Genomic DNA, 22179 nt, shown 5'->3' on the forward strand with positions numbered 1-22179 from the left:
TTTTCTTTTCCATGGATTTTAATAGCTACTCCGAATTTTTCTTTTGTTTCCTTTACTGCTTGCTCAATATACAGATTAAATAACATTGGGGGTAGCCTACAACCCTGTCTCACTCCCCTCCCAACCATTGCTTCCCTTTCATGCCCCTCGACTCTTATAACTGCCATCTGGTTTCCTGTATTTTACCCCTGCCACCTTCAGAATTTGAAAGAGAGTATTCCAGTCTAGCAGTCTGCATAGCCCGATTTTTTCTTTCTGCGGTTTTGTGCTTTTCTTTCCCAGCGGTAAAGTCCTCTGTTGGGCCGTTAAACGAGGCAAAAATCGACGCGCGGCAGCGTCCTATTCGGCGCGTCGGTCGGAGCTGAGGGTGTGGGGCAATAAAAACATCACACGGCAGTTTATCGGCGTCGCGCGCCGCCGGCAGTCAATATTGGCAGCCCTGCGCATCCATCCGCCAGCGCCGGCTGCGTCCCTGTGGATTAGCTGGCGCGCGGGGAAGCCCCGGGGAGGCCAAGCGGCGAGAACGGGCGGGAGCAGAAGCGTAGAGAAGCGCCGCTCGGGTAATCGCGGCTAATGCTGGCGGTAGGGCAGGCAACAGGCGGGGCGGTCCGCGCCGATGGTCACACACACTCACACACACACACACACACACACACACACACACACACACTGAGAAGGAAATACAGCGACACGATTGTGCCTTTGTGACAACAGCAGCAACGGCCGCAGAGCGGCGGGTCGCTTCCAATAGGTATCTCTGTTGCTCCAGCGTGCCAAATACAGCAGCGCCACGTTATGTGCCCTCCCGTTCACGCTGAAACGAACCAGGGGAGCGGGCAGGTACTTTACTTATTCTAAAGATGTTGCCCGTCTATGCTGCCACTCTGCGGTGACAAAAGTCGTGCGATACCTCCTAATGAAGTGTCAGACATACTTTTGCCCGGCGTAGTGCAGCAGCTCGACATGGCATGGACTCAACAAGTGGTTGCAGGTCCGCTACAGAAATATAGAGCCACGCTGCCTCTATAGCCGTCCATAATTGCCAAAGCGTTGCCGGTGCAGGATTTCGTGCACGAACTAATTTCTCCATTATGTCTCGTAAATGTTCGATGAGATTCATGTCGGACGATTTGGATGGCCAAATCATTCGCTCGAATTGTCCAGAATATTCTTCCACCCATCGTGAACAACTGTGGTCCAGTGACATAGTACACTACCATCCATAAAAAATTCCATAATTGTTTGGGAACATTCATTCCATGAATGGCTGCAGATGGTTCAAATGGCTCTGAGCACTATGGGGCTTAACTTCTGAGGTCATCAGTCCCCTAGAACTCAGAACTACTTAAACCTAACTAACCTAAGGACATGACACATATCCATGCCCGAGGCAGGATTCGAACCTGCGACCGTAGCTGTCGCGCGGATCCCGACTGTAGCGCATAGAACCGCTCGGCCACTCCGGCCGGCCTGCAAATGGTCCCCAAGTAGCCTAGCATAACCGCTTACAGTCAATGGTAGGTTCACTTGGACCACAGGGCCCTATCCATTCTATGTAAACACAGCCCAAAGCATTATGGCGCCACCACCAGTCTGTACAGTGCCTTTTTGACAACTTGGGTTCATGGCTTCGTGGGGTCTGCACCACAGTCGAATACTACCGTCAGCTCTTACCAACTGAAACCGGGACTCGTCTGACCAGACCACGGTTTTAGAGTCTTCTAGTGTCCAACCGATATTGTCAACAGACCAGGAGAGGCGCTGCAGGCGATGTCGTGTTGTTAGCAAAGGCATTCGCGTCGGTCATCTGGTGCCACAGCACATTGGCGCCAAATTTGGCCGCCCTCAACTCGGTGTCGCGCATGGTGGTGTACTTGCTCCGTGGTTGCTAACCGTTTGTTATGCGCTCACCTTTGGTCGGAAATCATGAGTTACCCACCCATTCAGTTCGTCTTAACGGTTGGGTGTAAAGTGTTGTTAATTTCGTATGTACACAAGAAAATAAGCAGGGACGCTACCTTGAAGAGCGATCTCGTGAGTTCGTATAATAATGTCTGATGCTGCACTGGTGTGCAAAACGTAAGGACGATGATGTTTGGTTTATGGGGCGCTCAATCGCGCAGTCATCAGCGCCCTTACAAAGTCCCAATTTTTGCACAGTTCAATTTTTGCACAGTCCAATTTTTGCACAGTCCAATTTTTGCACAGTCCAATTTTTGCACAGTCCAATTTTTGCACAGTCCAATTTTTGCACAGTCCACAGTCCAATTTTTGCACAGTCCAATTTTTGCACAGTCCAATTTTTGCACAGTCCAATTTTTGCACAGTCCAATTTTTGCACAGTCCAATTGTTGCACAGTCCAATTGTTGCACAGTCCAATTGTTGCACAGTCCAATTGTTGCACAGTCCAATTTTAGCACGGTCCAATTTTTGCACAGTCCAATGCAGCCTCTGACACGAATTATGATGAAATGATGAAGACAACACAAACACCCAGTCCTCAGGAAGAGAAAATCCCCAATCCGCCCGGGAATTGAACCCGGGACCCTTGATCCAGAGGTAGCAACGCTAGCCACTAGACTACGAATTGCGGACAAACTTAAGGACGAAAGTAGCTTTCGCATCATGTTCAACTGCCAAGTACCATGGAACTTATTCTACAGATCGAAAGAACCGCTACAGTATAACACAGAAGGTAAAACAGAGAAATACTCAATGAAGCGAACAGAAATGACACTATTATTGGAAGACAATAATTACACTGAAGTTACAGCGATTGTTGATGGCCCCTGTAGATTACAAAAGGCGGGAAATGAAATATGGAGAGCGATCGCCACCGTCAGCAATGCATGTTCTGCAATTTGGTCCCATGCTGGCCACAAGGTTAATAAGCAGTTCCTGTGGTATGGCGTTCCATTCCTCCACCAGTGCGGCTGGCAGCTCCTGGATGGTCGCTGGTGACAGTGGATGTGCTGGAATACGACTCCCCAAGGCCTATCACACGTGCTCGGGGAATGGGCAGGCCAGTCTCTCGTTCAAAGAGCTCCTCCAGCTGCGCTGTTCGATGAGATTGCTCATTGCCGTCCATAAAAATGAAGTCGGGGCCGAATGCAGCCTTGGAAAGTCCCTCATGAAGAAGGAGTACAGTGTGACAATGAATTTTCCAGGTAGGAGTACCGCGTTAAAATATTGGGACGCCAATACGTGCGTGAAACATTATGACTCTCCACATTGTAACACCTGGACCACCCAAAACGATCATGTTCGACAATGCTGGGCGTACACTGTATGGTAACAGGGGGAATACGTGATGGACCTAGCAACATTGCGAGCTACGCAATTCAGGCTATTATCCCCACAGGTACAGCAGTTGGAGAGGTCTCCCTCATGCCCACCGATATATCCTTTCATGTTAAGTGACATGAGTTGCCGATCAAGGATTCGTGCATAATAACAATAAAAAAGGCTCGAGTTCAGAGAAAGCGCGGTAAAGGACATGGAGGGGGAAGGAAGAGATGCACAGAGATGGAGGGCGGAAGAAATGGAGAGAGAGAGAGAGAGAGAGAGAGAGAGAGAGAGAGAGAGTGAGAGAGAGAGAAATGGGGGGGGGGGGGAGGGAGGGGAAGGGGGGGGGAGGAGGAGACGAACAGGGAGAGGGGGAATGAGAACATAATGGACAGAGAAGGAAGGAGGAGGAGAAAGACAGAGAGGAGGAAATCACCAAAGCGCGGAGGGGGAGGGGGGCGAGGGAGGATAGAGAGTCGACAAATCTTACGAACGATTTTTCTACTGAGTTCTTCCATTATCAACCGCATTGTGAGAACTGCCTCTCTGGCGCATTCACCTTTCCTAAATCCCAGAATGATCGTCATGTAACAGATCAACGGTTTTCTTTTGTATTCATCGGTAAGTTATTCTTGTTAGCAACATAGATGCTTGATCTGTTAAGCTGACTGCGGTAATTCTCGCACCTGTCAGCTCTTGCTATCTTTGAAATTTCGTGGATGACGTTTGTCTGAATGTGTGCCAGGCTCTACTCCCTGTCAAAATTAGTGCTTGCAGTGTGACACGTTTTGAAACACACCAATGTGTGAGAAGAATTTTTTTTTTTTTAAATTTGTCACCTGGAACTTGCTGGCAGATTAAAACTGTGTGCCGGACCGAGACTCGAACTGGGGACCTTTGCTTTTCGCGGGCAAGTGCTTTACCATCTGAGCTACCCAAGCACGACTCACGCCCCGTCCTCACAGCTTTACTTCTCCCAGTACCTCGGCTCCTACCTTCCAAACTTTATAGAAACTTTCCTGCGAACCATGCAGAACTAGCACTCCTGAAAGAAAGGATATTGCAGGGACATGGCTTAGTCACAGCCACTGTCTCCACGTGCGGAGCGGTTTGTAATGTATTAAAGTCCGCCGCCCTTCCCCACCAGTTAAGGGATGAGGTCTGACAGTTCACAAAATTTCACTGGTATCGGTATCTGCAAGGATGGTGGGCACATCTCCAGCGAGATTGAGGACTACCCTAATATCAATATATAGGATACACGTAGCCACAATATGCTGAACTGAAAGCGGCGCGCCACAAACTTCACAGTATGGCGAATCCTCCCGCCGGAGGAAGAAGCCATGTGTGAAAGGGCTATTCCTGATGCGCAGTCTGGTAAGCAAAACCTCCTTCGAGCGGTGAGGCTGACATGAAGTCCCCCGTGCCTGTGTGGTCAATTTGAGCGACCGCAGTTTGTTTTTTGTCGCCTGCAACCATCCACTCTCCCAATGACGGATGACGCGTCTGTCAGAAAATGAGACGATGGCGTGCAACGGTATGGGTCATTTATGGACAGCACCATCCCAACATGCTTTCTTGGCGGCTTTGTCGGCCATGTCGTTGCACTGTATCCCAATGCGGCCAGGTACCCAGCAAAAGATCACCTCCTTGCCATGGTGTTGGAGCCGCTGTAAGGAGTCATGGATGAGCTGAATCAGCGGGTCTATCGGATACATTTGGTGAAGTGCTTGCAGTACACTAAGAGAGTCGGAACAGAAAAGAAACTTTGTGCGGTGATGTCTGTGAACCCTCACTAGTGCCATCAGAATGCATCATAATTCGTAAATTATTCTGGAAGACGCTCTTTAAAAACCCTGTCAGGGAAAACAGCTGAACAACTGAGAGCATCCATCTGTATAAATAAAACTTACTTAAAATAGACGAAAACAAAGTTGTAAAAACAAAATCTGGAACCGAGCGAGGTGGCGCAGTGGTTAGACACTGGACTCGCAATCGGGAGGACGACGGTTCAATCCCGCGTCCGGCCATCCTGATTTAGGTTTTCCGTGATTTCCCTATATCACTCCAGGCAAATGCCGGGATGATTCCCTTGAAAAGGGCACGGCCGATTTCCTTCCCCTTCTTTGCCCAATCCAATGAGACTGATGACCTCGCTGTCTGGTCTCCTTCCCCAAACAACCCAACCAAAAATCTGGAGTAGAAGTTTTCTTGTACTGTGTCAAGCTTAAAATCACTTTAGGCCTCTGAAGATGCCAAGGCGGCAGTGCATTCCATCCCTGGCTTTTTCTTTTGATGCCGGAGAGATCCAGATCCTTGAGACGGTCTGTAGCATGTACACCAAATGGCTTGATCACTTGGGACCGATTCCTCAACAGTCGTTCAGAGGTGCGTTGGACCACTGAACTAAATGCCAGTGACTGAGGCCACTGTGTGGAAGGCCACGGCAGCGAGTGCTACGTGAGGTGTTTCTTCTTTTCATGTTACAGCTAGAGGTCGCACTGGGGATGGTCGGTACCCGCGCGGTTTTAAGCGCCATGTCACGGACTGCGCGACCCCTCCCACCGGAGGTACGAGTCCTCCCTCGGGCATGGGTGTATGTGTTGTTCTTAGCATAAGTTATTTTAAGTAGTGTGTAAGACTAGGGACCGATGTCCTCAGCAGATTGGTCTCTTATGAATCGACACACATTTGAACATTTGATGGTCGGTACTCACGCAATGGACTCGGCGCCGTCTTCGTCGTCCTCCGGCTCGTCGTCGCTGTCGTAGAAGACGTCGTCCTCGGAGTCCTCGGAGCTGACCGGTGGCGGGGCGCGGGTCCGCGACACCACCACGTCCCTGCAACACGACCACCACACAGCCCGTCAACGTCGAGGTCGTAACGGACCGGCTGTACAGCGGTGCCTGAGAAAGTCCACCGCGCTCTCGTCGTGGGGCATCATTTCAGAACGTACACCTCCACCTGAACTGCTTACCGGTGAATTGACCTCATTACGAAGTGTACCGAAATGAAGAAGTCAGAAAACTTAACAACTACGAACACATGTTTCAATTTAAACAAAGCTTCGGTGGGCAGGCACGCAATTGATTGAGATCTCGCCGGCTATTACATCCGCGAGAGCTGAAAAACGCTCGGACAATGTTTCGCAGAATATCAGCGAGGGCTCTGAAAAACAAAACAGCATCAACGGGCGCAGTAGGGGTCGGGAGTCGAACTACGAACCTAAAGCAATGAGTCACGAAACTCCCACCGCTTTTCTGCTTCTTCGCTAATGCAGCACTGCAAAGCGGTTGGCTTGTATAAACACACTGCGAAACGATTGTGTGTTGCGTATATGGAGTTGAGAAGCAAATTCAAATGTTTACTACAAATGCAAATAGTACGAGGGTTGGACCTTAAATAGTGGCAACTATTTATTCACAACCGATACGAAAGAGTTGCATGTTTGCACCTGTTACTGTCCTTCAAACTAGTCGCCAGCGTTGTGTAGAACCCGTTACCAGCGATGTGGAAGGCGTAGTATACCGTTAGCAGAGCCTGTTCTGTTGATGGTGCGGATGGAGCGGCCTACTGCCTGTCGAATCTCTGGAACAGTTCTGAAGCGAACGCCATGAAGTGGTTCCTTCATCTTCGGAATCAAATCAAAGTCACAGGTCCTGGGAGTATGGTGGATGGTACAGTACGTCCCAGTCCTATAGACCGAACAGAGCAGCCACAGCCCGCGCATTGTCGTGCAAAATGATGGGTCGGTTGCGCAGAAAGTGTCGCCGGTCCTTTCGCAAATCTGGTCGCAGGTGATGCTCCAAAAACGAACAGTAATACTGTGCACTGACGGTCTGCCGAGGAGGAACGCAATGCGTTAGGATAACACCATCACAGTCGTACACGAGAATCACCGTAACTTTCATCATACTGTGGCTCTGGCGCACTTTCGACTTTCCCGGTGACCCATAATGACGCCATTCGTTGCATTGGCGTTTCAGTTTTGACTCGTACGATGTGGCCCATGTCTCATCCAGTGTTACAATACGGCGTAAGAACTTCTCCTTCGCGCTCATAGCGCTCCAAGTGCCTCTGAGCAGCGTCGTAACGCACCCATTTCTGCATTTCCGTTAAGTCCTGCGGAACCCATCGTGATGCAATTTTTCGCTTGCCCATGCGTTCCTTCAGGATGCGAAGCACAGTCACATGCGCTAATCCCGATTCGTGGGCGAGCTCACGAATCGTATGGCGTCGATCACTGTCCACTAACGCGGCAACAGAATGCGCTTCTTCTTCACAGATAGGACGACCTGCCCGATGCATATCTGCCACAGTTTTCCGACCTTCGTTGAAGGCTTTTACCCAACGTGTCACTGTTCTGTATGGCAATACCGATTCCCCGCACGCCTCTTTAAGACCTTGATGCCACTGTTGTGCTGTACGACCTCTGCCACATTCAATCTTGATCCAGCTCCGTTGTTCCTGTTTCGAAAACATAGTGACACCGTTACTTTAGACCGCTCGCTCATAAGTGACTGTTTCCCTCGATTGTGCGCACGCCGGTGACGTGGGACGGGCGAGTCCACAAATGGTCGGAGGTAAATGTCAACAACGTGTGCTACCAGCGACAATAGTAGATGGTGTTTTCACAGCAGCGTTGCCACTATTTAAGTTCCGAGCTACGTATGTCGGAGCTTCGTGTAGTTCTGTAATTACGGGAAGGCTTTTTGTAAAATGGGGTCAAATAAAATGTTTTTCAGTTTTTAGGCAGCGTGGTTTCGATGACGGAGAGGCGGAAAGCCACTCTTTTTCTTCGAAGAGGACCAGAACAGTCTGTACCGGCAGATTTGTATAGGAAGTCAGGCAAGGCAAGTTCGTTGTCACCATAATGTGTATCTGTTCGTTGAAACTGGAATGGGGGAATTAAAGGACTGTTGCTGTTTGTCAGGGACAGGCTAACTGTAACGCGGTGTAAATAAGAATAAAGTGTCACATGTGGACGTGCCGGAGGACCAAGTGTTAGAGACGGGAAAGAGAATCTGCAAGGGATGTAGAACATTTTGATACCTGAGAAGCAGAACAGACAAACATGATAGGTAGACGCAAGACACAAAGGCAAAGGCAAGGCGAAAAGGTCTTTCAACAGTATAAATGGCGGATAACGTCAAAGAACTTAAAAATCGTTCCCAGTCTTGAATGTATTAAAATGAGTCTGAAGTCCGTAAAGAAACTCGCGAAAGGAACTACCGTCACCGCAAAGCTACGGAATGTACGCGCATGTACTCACAATTTTGAGGTTTTGAACTTCAAATACATCGCGTCACAGTTCATTTCTCATTTTATGGGCTCTCCACGATACAGGTACGACTCTATTACTGTCAACCGTGTATATTAAGTTGCACTCAGATTTTCTTTTTATTATGTCGACGTTACCAGGAGTTGGAATATTAGTTTATTACATTTTCCTATTCTCGTCGTAAAAATCACCACCACCTTTAGTGAATGGGACATAAGGAAGTAACAGCATTAAAAACAATTTGTTAGTTGACATAATGCCATACTTCTGTTACTATACTCCAGTCGCTTGGAGAGCTGGCATCGTGGCAGCTGTAACAGGGAACAGGGATGTTTTTTCTTTTCTTTTTTTTTTCTTCCCTACACAGTTTTGCCGCTGTTTATCGTAGACTGTGGTCGAGCAGGCAATCGGATATAAATTATAAATGCGAAAGTTTGTGTGTGTGTGTGTGTGGGGGGGGGGGGGGTGTATTTTACTCCTTCACGCTGAAGCGGTGGGCTAATTTGGAAGAACTCTGGAAAGGAATTACATTATACTCCGAGTTAACACATAGGCTATTTTTATAACTGTGGTGTACAAGATATTTATTGGTTCAAAGAATACAACACGAAATGTGGACCAATATTGACCCTTAGAAAAGGCTTGCCGCAAGTTCTGTGTGTTATACTTGCTATCTCGATAACGTGTTCTTGTCCGCAGCGAGAATGAGATACGCGCGACGTATAATTCTGTTCGACATTTTATTTGGACGAGAAGTTTATTTTAAGCTCACACGACAGTGGGAAAAACATTGTGAAACATTTCCAGTGCAACGAATATTAACAGTTTTTTGGTAACTAATTGAGAGAAAACAGTAACAGTAATAGGAATACTAAAGAAGTCAAAGCTTATTATTAAATTCATGGAGTGCGCACTACAGCAAGGAGAAAGTGTCTCACAGCGCTCCTGGCGGTCAGCGCGCGAACCTTGTTGACATGCGCCGGACGATCAGCTGATCAACTGACATCCGTTTCGGCTGACGCCCGATGTCACTACAAGTATTTACTCTTCTACTTTTGAACTGTATCGAATTTGTGGCTAATATGCCCTCCATAATATCTTTCAATACACTGAATGCACTGCTTATACAATCCTCAAAGTGTTTAATCCGTACTTCAATACAAACCCGCTTCATTTTATCCGCTGAGCGGCTGTCTTATCTTACAGCTTCTGAGACGCGCTAAGACTCACAACGGCAGTATCACTTAAACGCTGAACGACAGACGTCGCGCCTTTACGTGTAGAACGTGGCAGGCTTTTGTTGAGACTGGATTTGATTGTGATATGCAAGCGTATCCGCTGGTAACATTATCGCGAAATATAGGAGAGAGTGTCACAGTAATGATACAGGATTTGGGCTGGAAATCATTAAAAGAAAGGCGTTTTTCGTTGCTACGGAATCTTCTCACGAAATTCCAGTCACCAACTTTCTCCTCCGAATGCGAAAATATTTTGTTGACACCGACCTACACGGGGAGAAACGATCACCATGATATAAGGGAAATCAGAGGTCGTATGGAAAGATATATGTGTTCTTTCATTCCGAGCGCTATACGAGATTGGAATAATAGAGAATTGTGAAGGTGGTTCAATGAACCCTCTGCCAGGCCCTTGCATGTGATTTGCAGAGTATCCATGTAGATGTAGATGTAGAATAGGCACACACGTGAGGGCAGATGACATTGTTGCACGCACAAATACTATAAAATCTGCGCTGCAGCGAACTAGAAATTCCTTATTTTTCTTTCTTCGTCGAGTTAGTATGTTTGTTATTCCTTCACGCAAAAGCGGCTGAACGGGTTTAGATGAACTCTGGAATGGAGATAACTTATACCCTGAATTAACACACAGGCTGTCTTTTATTTTTAAAAAAAATCACTATTCCCGTGAGGTGGCCAACGTGAGTACTGTTCCCGTGGGATGGGTATCGTGACTAAACAGTCATCCACGAAATTTAACTAGCGAATGGGTGAATTACGTTTAGCGTAAAGATTTGTTTCTGCTTTGACAAATGGAATTATTGATGCCACGAATTTCTATCGTCCCATCAAACTTGCCTTTCCAGTTCAAACGTTTGCAGCTTCCTTTGAAAGTGGCCTTCTCGATCACTACAAATAAGAATCCAGGGCAAACGTTAAAAGTGGCTGCTGTTCATTTGGGCACACCACATTTTTCGCATGACAGCTACACGTTGACTGTTCGCGTGTATCGAGGGTCAGAAATCTCTGCAAACAGTATATGCAGAGAACGAGAAGTCTCGGAACGTTGTTTACAGTAGTTTTCCGGCTCTCCATAGAGCCCGCGACAATTACGGTGTTTTCCGTGCTAGGCATGTCGCAAACAGTCATGAAATTATTTACTTCCTTTCAAATGGTTCAAACGGCTCTGAGTACTATGCGACTTAACTTCTGAGGTCATCAGTCGCCTAGAACCTAAAACTAATTAAACCTAACCAACCTAAGGACATCACACACATCCATGCCCGAGACAGGATTCGAACGTGCGACCGTAGTACTTCCTTTCCTCGCACATTTTGTAAATTCGCTACTCCGTCGCGTAACAGTTTTTTTTTAAATGTAAACGAGTAACTTGTGAGAGGCATGTATTCTATCAGTTTCTCCCATCGTCTCAAAGTCTAGTGTTCTTCCGTTTCTCTTCTTCCAATGTCACACGGTTTGCTGGGCCGCAAGTGGTTCGCGCCTCAATATCTCCAAGAGATTCTGATGGTGCATGCGCGTGCATAGTGAGTTTCGGCATTAACAATTCTTCATAAGTCACTGTGTAACCATAGGTAACGCTGTGGGACGCAGCTACTCGTCTATAAATACACTCCTGGAAATTGAAATAAGAACACCGTGAATTCATTGTCCCAGGAAGGGGAAACTTTATTGACACATTCCTGGGGTCAGATACATCACATGATCACACTGACAGAACCACAGGCACATAGACACAGGCAACAGAGCATGCACAATGTCGGCACTAGTACAGTGTATATCCACCTTTCGCAGCAATGCAGGCTGCTATTCTCCCATGGAGACGATCGTACAGATGCTGGATGTAGTCCTGTGGAACGGCTTGCCATGCCATTTCCACCTGGCGCCTCAGTTGGACCAGCGTTCGTGCTGGACGTGCAGACCGCGTGAGACGACGCTTCATCCAGTCCCAAACATGCTCAATGGGGGACAGATCCGGAGATCTTGCTGGCCAGGGTAGTTGACTTACACCTTCTAGAGCACGTTGGGTGGCACGGGATACATGCGGACGTGCATTGTCCTGTTGGAACAGCAAGTTCCCTTGCCGGTCTAGGAATGGTAGAATGATGGGTTCGATGACGGTTTGGATGTACCGTGCACTATTCAGTGTCCCCTCGACGATCACCAGTGGTGTACGGCCAGTGTAGGAGATCGCTCCCCACACCATGATGCCGGGTGTTGGCCCTGTGTGCCTCGGTCGTATGCAGTCCTGATTGTGGCGCTCACCTGCACGGCGCCAAACACGCATACGACCATCATTGGCACCAAGGCAGAAGCGACTCTCATCGCTGAAGACGACACGTCTCCATTCGTCCCTCCATTCACGCCTGTCGCGACACCACTGGAGGCGGGCTGCACGATGTTGGGGCGTGAGCGGAAGACGGCCTAACGGTGTGCGGGACCGTAGCCCCGCTTCATGGAGACGGTTGCGAATGGTCCTCGCCGATACCCCAGGAGCAACAGTGTCCCTAATTTGCTGGGAAGTGGCGGTGCGGTCCCCTACGGCACTGCGTAGGATCCTACGGTCTTGGCGTGCATCCGTGCGTCGCTGCGGTCCGGTCCCAGGTCGACGGGCACGTGCACCTTCCGCCAACCACTGGCGACAACATCGATGTACTGTGGAGACCTCACGCCCCACGTGTTGAGCAATTCGGCGGTACGTCCACCCGGCCTCCCGCATGCCCACTATACGCCCTCGCTCGAAGTCCGTCAACTGCACATACGGTTCACGTCCACGCTGTCGCGGCATGCTACCAGTGTTAAAGACTGCGATGGAGCTCCGTATGCCACGGCAAACTGGCTGACACTGACGGCGGCGGTGCACAAATGCTGCGCAACTAGCGCCATTCGACGGCCAACACCGCGGTTCCTGGTGTGTCCGCTGTGCCGTGCGTGTGATCATTGCTTGTACAGCCCTCTCGCAATGTCCGGAGCAAGTATGGTGGGTCTGACACACCGGTGTCAATGTGTTCTTTTTTCCATTTCCAGGAGTGTAGCAGCGCGAGACCAACAATAGGTCTCCGCCTATTTTCAGTTATCCTGGTCTTTCTCTTATCCCTGCAGCGTGGGGGCCGGAAAAATCGGGAACTTGCTGTAGAGTAAATCTAATGGATGACCCAACCGACAGTGCTCTGTACTCCAATTGTTAGGAGAAGCGTCGAATGGCGCCTTCACCACGGCGCCCTCCTCTCCCTTCAACAGAAGCAGCCGTGTTGTTACGGGATGTGACGCGATAAATGGAGCATCCACCCGAAGCGCAGGCAGAACGTCTTCTCTCGCGGGTCGAGCGCTCGAGGCGAGTCGCAGATCGATAGCGGGGCGGCAGCAGCAGCAGCCCGCTAAAAGTTTCCGCCGCCCCGAGCAGATAGACATCTGTATTGAAAGCGAGCCGCGTCCGCGCCAGTGAAAGAGTTGCAGCGCTGGAGCGGTGATAGGGGGGCCCGTGAAGAGGTGGAGCAGGAGCAGCAGCAGCCAGTTAATCTCTGGCGAGATGACGGATGCCCGCGGGGCACGGGTCTCCAGTTGTCCATTCATCTCGGCCCCGGAAACATCCATTTGCTGCCCTCCTCCGGACACTGCAGGCCCCGCTGCGATGCGCTGGCGGAACTCCCCCCCCCCCCCCCCCCCGGCCGCCAGCCCTCACCTGCAGGTAAACGCGCTCCCGTGACACCGCTGACGCGAGGTTTCTCCCCCCCCCCACCCTCCCCCACTCCGATATCAGCCAGTGCTGGCGAATCAATGGTGGATGGGTTGGTCACAAATAAGGGGAGAAGTACAAGAGCTGAAGGTTTTACAGGGTGGCCCACAGGAACAAGTACAGTTTCATCCGATCATTGTGAGGTTTATCGTATTTTACACCAATATAACACAGATAACTCTTCTGCACACACTGCCATTGCTAAAAAGTAGAGTTGTGAAATTACTGTAGACTATTACACTACTGGCCATTAAAATTACTACACCACGAAGATGACGTGCTACAGACGCGAAATTTAACCGACAGGAAGAAGATGCTGTGATATGCAAATTATTAGCTTTTAAGAGCATTCACACAAGGTTGGCGCCGGTGGCGACACCTACAGCGTGCTGACATGAGGAAAGTTTTCAACCGATTTCTCATACACAAACAGCAACTGACCGAAGTCGCCTGGTGAAACGTTGTTGTGATGCCTCGTGTAAGGAGGAGAAATGCGTACCAACACGTTTCCAACTTTCACAAAGGTCGGATTTTAGCCTATCGCGATTGCGGTTTGTCGTATCGCGACATTGCTGCTCGCGTTGGTCGAGATCCAATGACTGTTAGCAGAATATGGAATCGGTGAGTTCAGGAGACTAGTACGGAACGCCGTGCTGGATCCCAACGGCCTCGTATCATTAGCAGTCGAGATGACAAGCATCTTATCCGCATGGCTGTAACGGATCGTGCAGTCACGTCGTGATCCCTGAGTCAACAGATGGGACGTTTGCAAGACAACAACCATCTGCACGAACAGTTCGACGACGTTTGCACCAGCATGGACTATCAGCTCAGAGACCGTGGCTGCGGTTACCCTTGACGCTGCACCACAGACAGGAGCGGCTGCGATGGTGTACTCAACGACGAACCTCGGTGCACGAATGGCAAAACGTCATTTTTTCGGGTGAATCCAGGTTCTGTTTACAGCATCATGATGGTCGCATCCGTGTTTGGTGACATCGCGGTGAACGCACATTGGAAGCGTGTAGTCGTCATCGCCATACTGGGGTATCACCCGGCGTGATGGTATGGGGTGCCATTGGTTACACGTCTCGGTCACCTCTTGTTCGCATTGACGGCACTTTTAACAGTGGACGTTACATTTCAGATGAGTTACGACCCGTGGCTCTACCCTTCATTCGATCCCTGTGAAACCCTACATTTCAGCAGGTTAATGCACGACCGCATGATGCAGGTCCTGTACGGGCCTTTGTGGATACAGAAAATGTTCGACTGCTGCCCTGGCCAGCACATTCTCCAGATCTCGCACCAACTGAAAACGTCTGGCCAATGGTGGCCGAACAACCGGCTCGTCACAATACGCCAGTCACTACTCTTGATGAACTGTGGTATCGTCTTGAAGGTGCATGGGCAGCAGTACCTGTACACGCCATCCAAACTCTGTTTGACTCAATGCCCAGGCGTATCAAAGCCGTTATTACGGCCAGAGGTGGTTGTTCTGGGTACTGATTTCTCAGGATCTGTGCACCCAAATTGCGTGAAAATGTAATCACATGCCAGTTCTAGTATAATGATATTTTTTAAAAAAAACAAGAAATTACAAAAATGACTTAAGACCTTTATTGTAGATCCTTAAGATTGTATTATATATTTCTGAATTGTCGAGAGCACTGAACGCCACAATTTTCAGTCCAGGAGAAAATTTCGTGCTTCGAAACTAATGATATTGTCTACCGCAGCACTTAGGAATATTTAAAAAAAACTTTTTAACAAAATGGCGGCACTCTGAAATAAAATTCATTTTTTTCGACAAAAAGGTTTTAAACAAACTTGCACCAAAAATCTAAATTACTATGTATCTCAAAAATCGTACGTTCTACGTTAGAATAAACACCGACTCACGATTTACAAAATGGTATAATGCAATTGCATGTATATTTCATGAGTTATATGGTTCAAATGGCTCTGAGCACTATGGGACTTAACATCTGTGGTCATCAGTCCCCTAGAACTTAGAACTACTTAAACCTAACTAACCTAAGGACATCACACGCATCCATGCCCGAGGCAGGATTCGAACCTGCGACCGTAGCAGTCGCGCGGTTCCGGACTGCGCGCCTAGAACCGCTAGACTACCGCGGCCGGCTCATGAGTTATAGCTCGCACCAACTCGAAAAATGTTAAAACTTTTATCCATTATGGATGAGGGAAACTGCGACTGTGATGAATAAAGGTTTCTTGAAATTAGTGCACCCAGTCGCCATTTGTTTTGTTCTTCAATTTTTTTTTTAGTATTCCACTACCGGTTTCGAATAGCCTAGTGATTCACCATCAGATGGCACATTTTTATTTTGTGTCTGCAGCAATGTGGGAGTAGCAAGATGTAGAAACGAAACATGTAAGCACTGAGAGTGGTAAGAATTACTCACGTTGTGAGATGGACGTTGTTGCCAACGGATACTAATTACTGTAGGTAAAGAAACAAAATCTCCTTCATAATGTGGATAATTCTCACCACATTCAGTGTTTACATGTTTCGTTTATACACCTTGCCACAGCTACACGGCTCCTACACTGCTGCACACAGTTAATAATAATGCACCATCTGATGATGAATCGCTAAGCAGGTCGACACCGTTAATGCAATAACAAAAAAAATGGTTCAAATGGCTCTGAGCACTATGGGACTCAACTTCTGAGGTCATTTGTCCCCTAGAACTTAGAACTAGTTAAACCTAACTAACCTAAGGACATCACACACATCCATGCCCGAGGCAGGATTCGAACCTGCGACCGTAGTGGTCTCGCGGTTCCAGACTGCAGCGCCTGCAACCGCACGGCCACTTCGGCCGGCCAATAACAAAAAACTGAAGAACAAAATAAAAGGCGACTGGTTGCAGTAATTTCAAGAACCCTTGAAAAATGTTGTTTTAAAAACAAAAACCAAGAGTTTATAATTTCGACTTACGTTTTTTGCTATTTCAACTGAACTAATCTTTAATCGGCACCGTATAGTTGGCCTGTTTCTACGCCGACGTCAGAACACATCGATTAACTAGCTTTCGCTTACCATTCGAAGCGTTTTTTTGCACGACTGGGATTTCTTTTCCAACCTTTTCTACCTGTATAAATACATCTGTTTGTCATTTTCAAGCACTCACGTTTTACTTCGCATAAAAAACAAACGAAATGACAAGCTGTCGCGAGACAAGCACGCGCTTTCAGACTGTTTACCACAAACGTATCATGTTGCGAAGACAAATCGTGTTGGAAATACTAATTTAATTGATACTAATGGCCTATGTGATACTATCCGAAACTAACAGGACCGCTATTCCTTCATTACCTATTATACACTAAAGAACCAAAGAAACTGGTACACCTCCCTAATACCGTGTAGGGCCCCCGCGAGCACTCAGACGCGCTGCAACACGACGTGGCATGGACCCGACTAATGTCTGAAGTAGTGCTGGAGGCAACTGACACTGTAAATTCTGCACGGCTGTCCATATATCCGTAAGAGTACGAGGAGGTGGAGATATCTTCCGAACAGCACGTTGCAAGGCAACACAGAAGTGGTCAATAATGTTCATGACTGGGGAGTTTAGTGGTCAGCGGAAATGTTTAAACTCAGAAGAGTGTTCCTGGAGCCACTCTGTAGCAGTTCTGGATGTGTGAGGTGTTGCATTGTCCAGCTGGAATTGCCTAAGTCCGTCGGATGCACAATGGACACGTACGGATGCAGGTGATCAGACAGGATGCTTACGTACGTGTCACCTGTCAGAGTCGTATCTAGACGTATCAGGGACCCCATACCACTCCAACTACATACGCCTTATACCATTACAGAGCTTCCTCCAGCTTGAACAATCCCTTGATGATTCAGGGTCCATGGAATCGTATCCAGATTCTTACACGTCCATCCGCTCGGTACAATTTGAAACGAGACTCTTCCGACCAGGCAACATGTTTCCAGTCATCAACAGTCCAATGTTGGTGTTTTGGCGGGCCCAGGCGAGGCGTAAAGCTTTGTGTCGTGCAGCCATCAAGGGTACATGAGTGGGCAGTCGGCTCGGACAGCCCATATCGATGATGTTTCGTCGGATGGTTCGCACGCTCACATTTGTTAATGACCAAGCACTGAAATCTGCAGCAATTTGCGGAAGCGTTGCACTTCTGTCACATTAAGGATTCTCTTCAATCGGCGTTGGTCCCGTTCTCGCAGGATTTGCTTCCGGCCACAGCGATGTTGGAGTTTTTATGTTTTACCGGTTTCCTCAGATTCACGGTACACTCGTGAAATGGTCGTACGGAAAATCTCCACTTTATCGTTACCTCGTAGATGCTGTGTCCCATCGCTTGTGCGCCGACTATAGAGCACCACGTTCACACTCACTTAAATTTTGATAACCTACCACTGTAGCAGCAATAACCGATCTAACAACTGCGCCAGGCACTTTTTGTCTTATACAGGCGTTGCCGACCGCAGCGCCGTATTCTGCCTTTTTACATATCTCTGTACTTGAATACACATGCCTATACCAGTTTCTTAGGTGCTTCAGTGTAGTAATAGAGCGGTTGCATTCTAGTGCTCGGATGCGCCAGACCTACTTGCAGTAATTTGCCGTTTTAATATATTTCAAAAAAAAAAAAAAAAAGGTTCAAATGGCTCTGAGCACTATGGGACTTAATATCGGAGGTCATCAGTCCCCTAGAACTTAGAACTACTTAAACCTAACTAACCTAAGGACATCACACACATCCATGTCCGAGGCAGGATTCGAACCTGTGACCGTAGCGGTCGCGCGGTCACAGACTGTAGCGCCTAGGACCGCTCGACCACCCCGGCCGGCTAACATATTTTAACATTTATGGTAAACGTTATATGAATCAATCTTAAAACAAGATTCTCTAAGGAACATTTTAAAAAAAGTAGGAAAAATGTTTTTACCCTAGTCTTCCCCCATAAATTGTGATGATCAGACAGATAAAGCTGTAAAGAAGCCTAACCAAAGAGTGCCTCTTGTTGGGAGAACGGTTTGAAGATGCCTGCGCTAAACTTGTTCGTTCTCTGCTAGAATACTGCTGCATTTTGTGGTATCCTCACCAGCTATGATTGACGGAAGCTGGACGAAGGCAGCTGGTTTGTATAATCGCGATGTGGGGGAGGGAGTGTAACGGATATCATACACGAGAGTTATGGTGGTATTCATTCAAATAAAGGCGTGTTCGTTGCGGCGAGATCTTTTCGCGATATTTCAATCTCCAGCTTTCCCCTCTGAATGCGAAAATATTTTGCTGACGCCCACCTACGAAGGCAGAAACGAACATCGTAATAAAATACGAGAAATCAGAGCTTGCTCGGAAAGATTTAAGCGGTTTCCCTACGCGCTGTTTAAGTGTGGGACGGTAGGGAAATAGCTAGGAAGTGATTCGATGAACCCCCTGCCAGGCACTTAGGCATAGACGTAGATGACGTTCTCCGTCATTTCTTCAGGAATGGCGTCTCTCTCTTCCCGGTTTGCGGCTTTCAACTCATCAATATTGTGGAGTTGCCGTGCAAAAACTTTGTTCTTGACATGACCCCACAGAAAAAAAAAAATCGAGGGCTTGAAGATCATATGATCTCACCGGCACGCGATATCATCGAATCGTGGGAAAAATCGAAGTAGGAAAATGGCGCGTCCGTGTAGTCACTGAATTACGGACCGTATGGGATGTAACCTTACCATGCTGAAACCATATCGCGTTTAGACGGCAGTGTACCTGCGAATGTTCAAAGCGGAAATTGTTACTCATCGCTGGATACCACTCGGCATTTACGAAACTGGACGGCCGTTGCTGTCAAAGCCAACGATTACAATGTACTGTCCAGTGAAGATGACCTTTGGGCTACGCCGGGCCTCTTCCTGAATGAGCTGGGAGTTTATGTCCGAGGGTAAACGGTAGTTTGTCCGCCTCCGGTAGCTGCGTGGTCAGTGCGACAGAATGTCAATCCTAAGGGACCGGGTTAGATTCCCGGCTTGGTCGGAGATTTTCTCTGCACAGGGACTGGGTGTTGTGTTCTTCTAATCATCATTATTTCATCCCCATCGACGCGCAAGTCACCGAAGTGGCGTCAAATAGAAAGACTTGCACCCGGCGAACGGTCTGCCCGACGGGAGGCCCTAGTCACACGAATTTATTTATATCGGTAGTTTTATTTACTGTCAAACCCGTTCAGATGAAAGTAGTGTCGTTAGAGTTAGTTAATTTTATGTTTCATAGATTATTTGAACGATTCTTTTATCAAAATGGTGTGGAAGAGCAAGTTTAGAGGACATGTATAAATGATGGTTAGTGTCAACGTTAATGAACATATTTTTTAGAACTACTCTCGAAACCACATTTGTGATTTTCTTTCTTTTATTTTATCACAATATTTGTCAGAAACCCGTCACCCTGATCAGTTTGTAACACCATAACTCTAGTGCTCTACTGATTTATTTTGCTTTTGTTTCATTTAATGTTACATCGTTGAGCTTCTGTAAATGTGTTTGGATCGATAACACAAAATTGTATACTCCTTTCTTTGTTAAAACTTTGATGTCATGGTTTGGTTCTATGCAATGTAGTATATCTGTCATTTAAATTCTTTGTCCCATTTGGAGGGAACAAACCTTACTGCATATAATTGTAATTTCTGTGTGAATAATTTTTTGTAGAAATGTCAATATGTGCAAATGTTCTGTTTTATTTAATGCATTTGGTTGCTGTTATGTAAATTGCTGATCCTCACTTAGGGTTCTTAGTTAGTTTGTATGTAAAAGGTGTAGTGGTTCCCCTCGGGAACGGAACTGTGTAGTGCGCGCAAATTGTGGTTAGCCTAGGTAGAAAAGGTGGAACCAAGAGTCAGTCGGGGACGAGCTACCAAACTGTGCACTGCCATGTAAAAGTTGTATATTGTGCCGGTTCCGAGAGAGGCTTTTTCTGCAACTTTCCAATACCTCGGATGGATGGATAAAGAACTGGAGCTATTCTGGAATTGATGTCTACCATCGCCACCAAGAAATGACAAGAGTCCAGCAATTCTGCCTGCAAATCCACCTACCAACACGCAGTTGCCACCACATTGCGCAATCACTGTAACGGAATACTGTAATAATGTACAGTCAAGGATCAGCTTATTGGATGTGTTAGTGTGCTCAAATATAAGGTAACGTATAATTGAATTCATGTACCTACCTTGATTTTTTTCCCTTATCATAACACCTCTCAGGTTCCTCTCCGTTTGAACTAAAGTGATTACCGAGTGTCCTTACTGAAAGAACATTAAAGCCCAGTGTTTTGCTAATTAATGCCTCTTCAATATAGTAAAAAGAAAGTTAAAGTTAATGTGGCAAGAGAGTGAAATGATGTTTGCTGAAAATAATTTTCCTATTAAAACTGCTTATTAATATATTGTTGCCAAGTTCAAAATTAAAAGTTCTTAAGACTGAGGCTTATAAAGTTTTGCTTGGTAAATGATCTCATTGCTGTCTGTAGTAAATTTTAAAAGGTGAGTCAGTTTCTTGTAAATTTGTCAACATTGTGTGTCACTGCAGCAAAAATCGTGAATTGCAGTTGTGGAATGTTATATTTGCTTGCTAAGCACTTGTTTCTTTCGGGTATTGAAAGTGCATATTAATAGTGTAATAAGATCCACGGATTATACTTTACAACTATTTATGAAAACAATAATTTCTTTATTGAAAAGACAGTGAGAAGTAACCTGTTAGTGAATTCCAATTAAATTTCATTTTAAATAGTAAAGTATTTAACTGAGAGAGACTTAACCTGTGACCAGTTCATAATTTTGCAGTGAACAACATTTATCATTCTATGTCAATTAGGAAAGCGTTTGAAAAATAATACTTAACCTATGCCCAATTTATGATTCTGCAGTGGATTTAATAGTAATGTTATCGAGACCATTCAGTTTGAACAAGCCCTGAAAGTAATTGTGTTTCGGTATCTGTTATATTTTTGCAAATAGTTTGTGCTGCTCTAGCTGTTAGCTTCAATTTTACCGTAAACATATGTATGTGTCAGAGTTCATTGCACTCGCGTGTGACAAAGTATAGGTTGTGTTTATCCGTTAAAGTTACTAATAACTATTTTCTTGAACAAGAATGTTAATCATTCTCTTGCCTAATTAGGCTGACGACCGTTTTCTTTATCCGTTGAACAGTATAGATAGGTAAATTATAGTTTGTTACTGTTTAAAAATTTACGCAATTCTGACTTTCACTTACGATAAGCCACCTCCGTTACGTACAACACGGTCGACGTAACAAAATTCCTCTCAGAGGGTAACACTGCTCTGTTGCGCTATACCATAACTGCTTTAACAAAATAGTTTTATTTCACAACCTGCCTCCAACTTTAAGGTTATGGTACAGCAGTAGCAGACGATAGTGTTATAAGTTCCGCCCAGTAATGTTGTGCAGAAGCTACTCACTTTACAGCTGAGCCACTTGCAGCTCATAAGGATGAAACTTTAAAAATCCTTTTCTCATAATCCTCTGCAAAGACGTGCAAAGGATTTGTAAAGTTCTGGAATTTCGACGGACATACCGCTGTGGGCTTTGCTGCAGAGCTG

General features: G+C 46.8%; 1 protein-coding gene across 1 annotated transcript in view; it reads right to left on the reverse strand.

Annotated features, from left to right (window-relative positions):
- Window positions 1–22179, reverse strand: part of LOC126456106 (proteoglycan Cow) — a 320501-nt gene that overhangs the window by 57092 nt on the left and 241230 nt on the right. The window contains exon 4 of the mRNA XM_050091862.1: window positions 6004–6126. Coding sequence (XP_049947819.1) covers window positions 6004–6126 — 123 coding nt within the window. The remainder of the gene's footprint in view (window positions 1–6003; window positions 6127–22179) is intronic.

Source organism: Schistocerca serialis, chromosome 1 (genome assembly GCF_023864345.2).
Source record: "Schistocerca serialis cubense isolate TAMUIC-IGC-003099 chromosome 1, iqSchSeri2.2, whole genome shotgun sequence".
NCBI classification, from domain to species: domain Eukaryota; kingdom Metazoa; phylum Arthropoda; class Insecta; order Orthoptera; family Acrididae; genus Schistocerca; species Schistocerca serialis.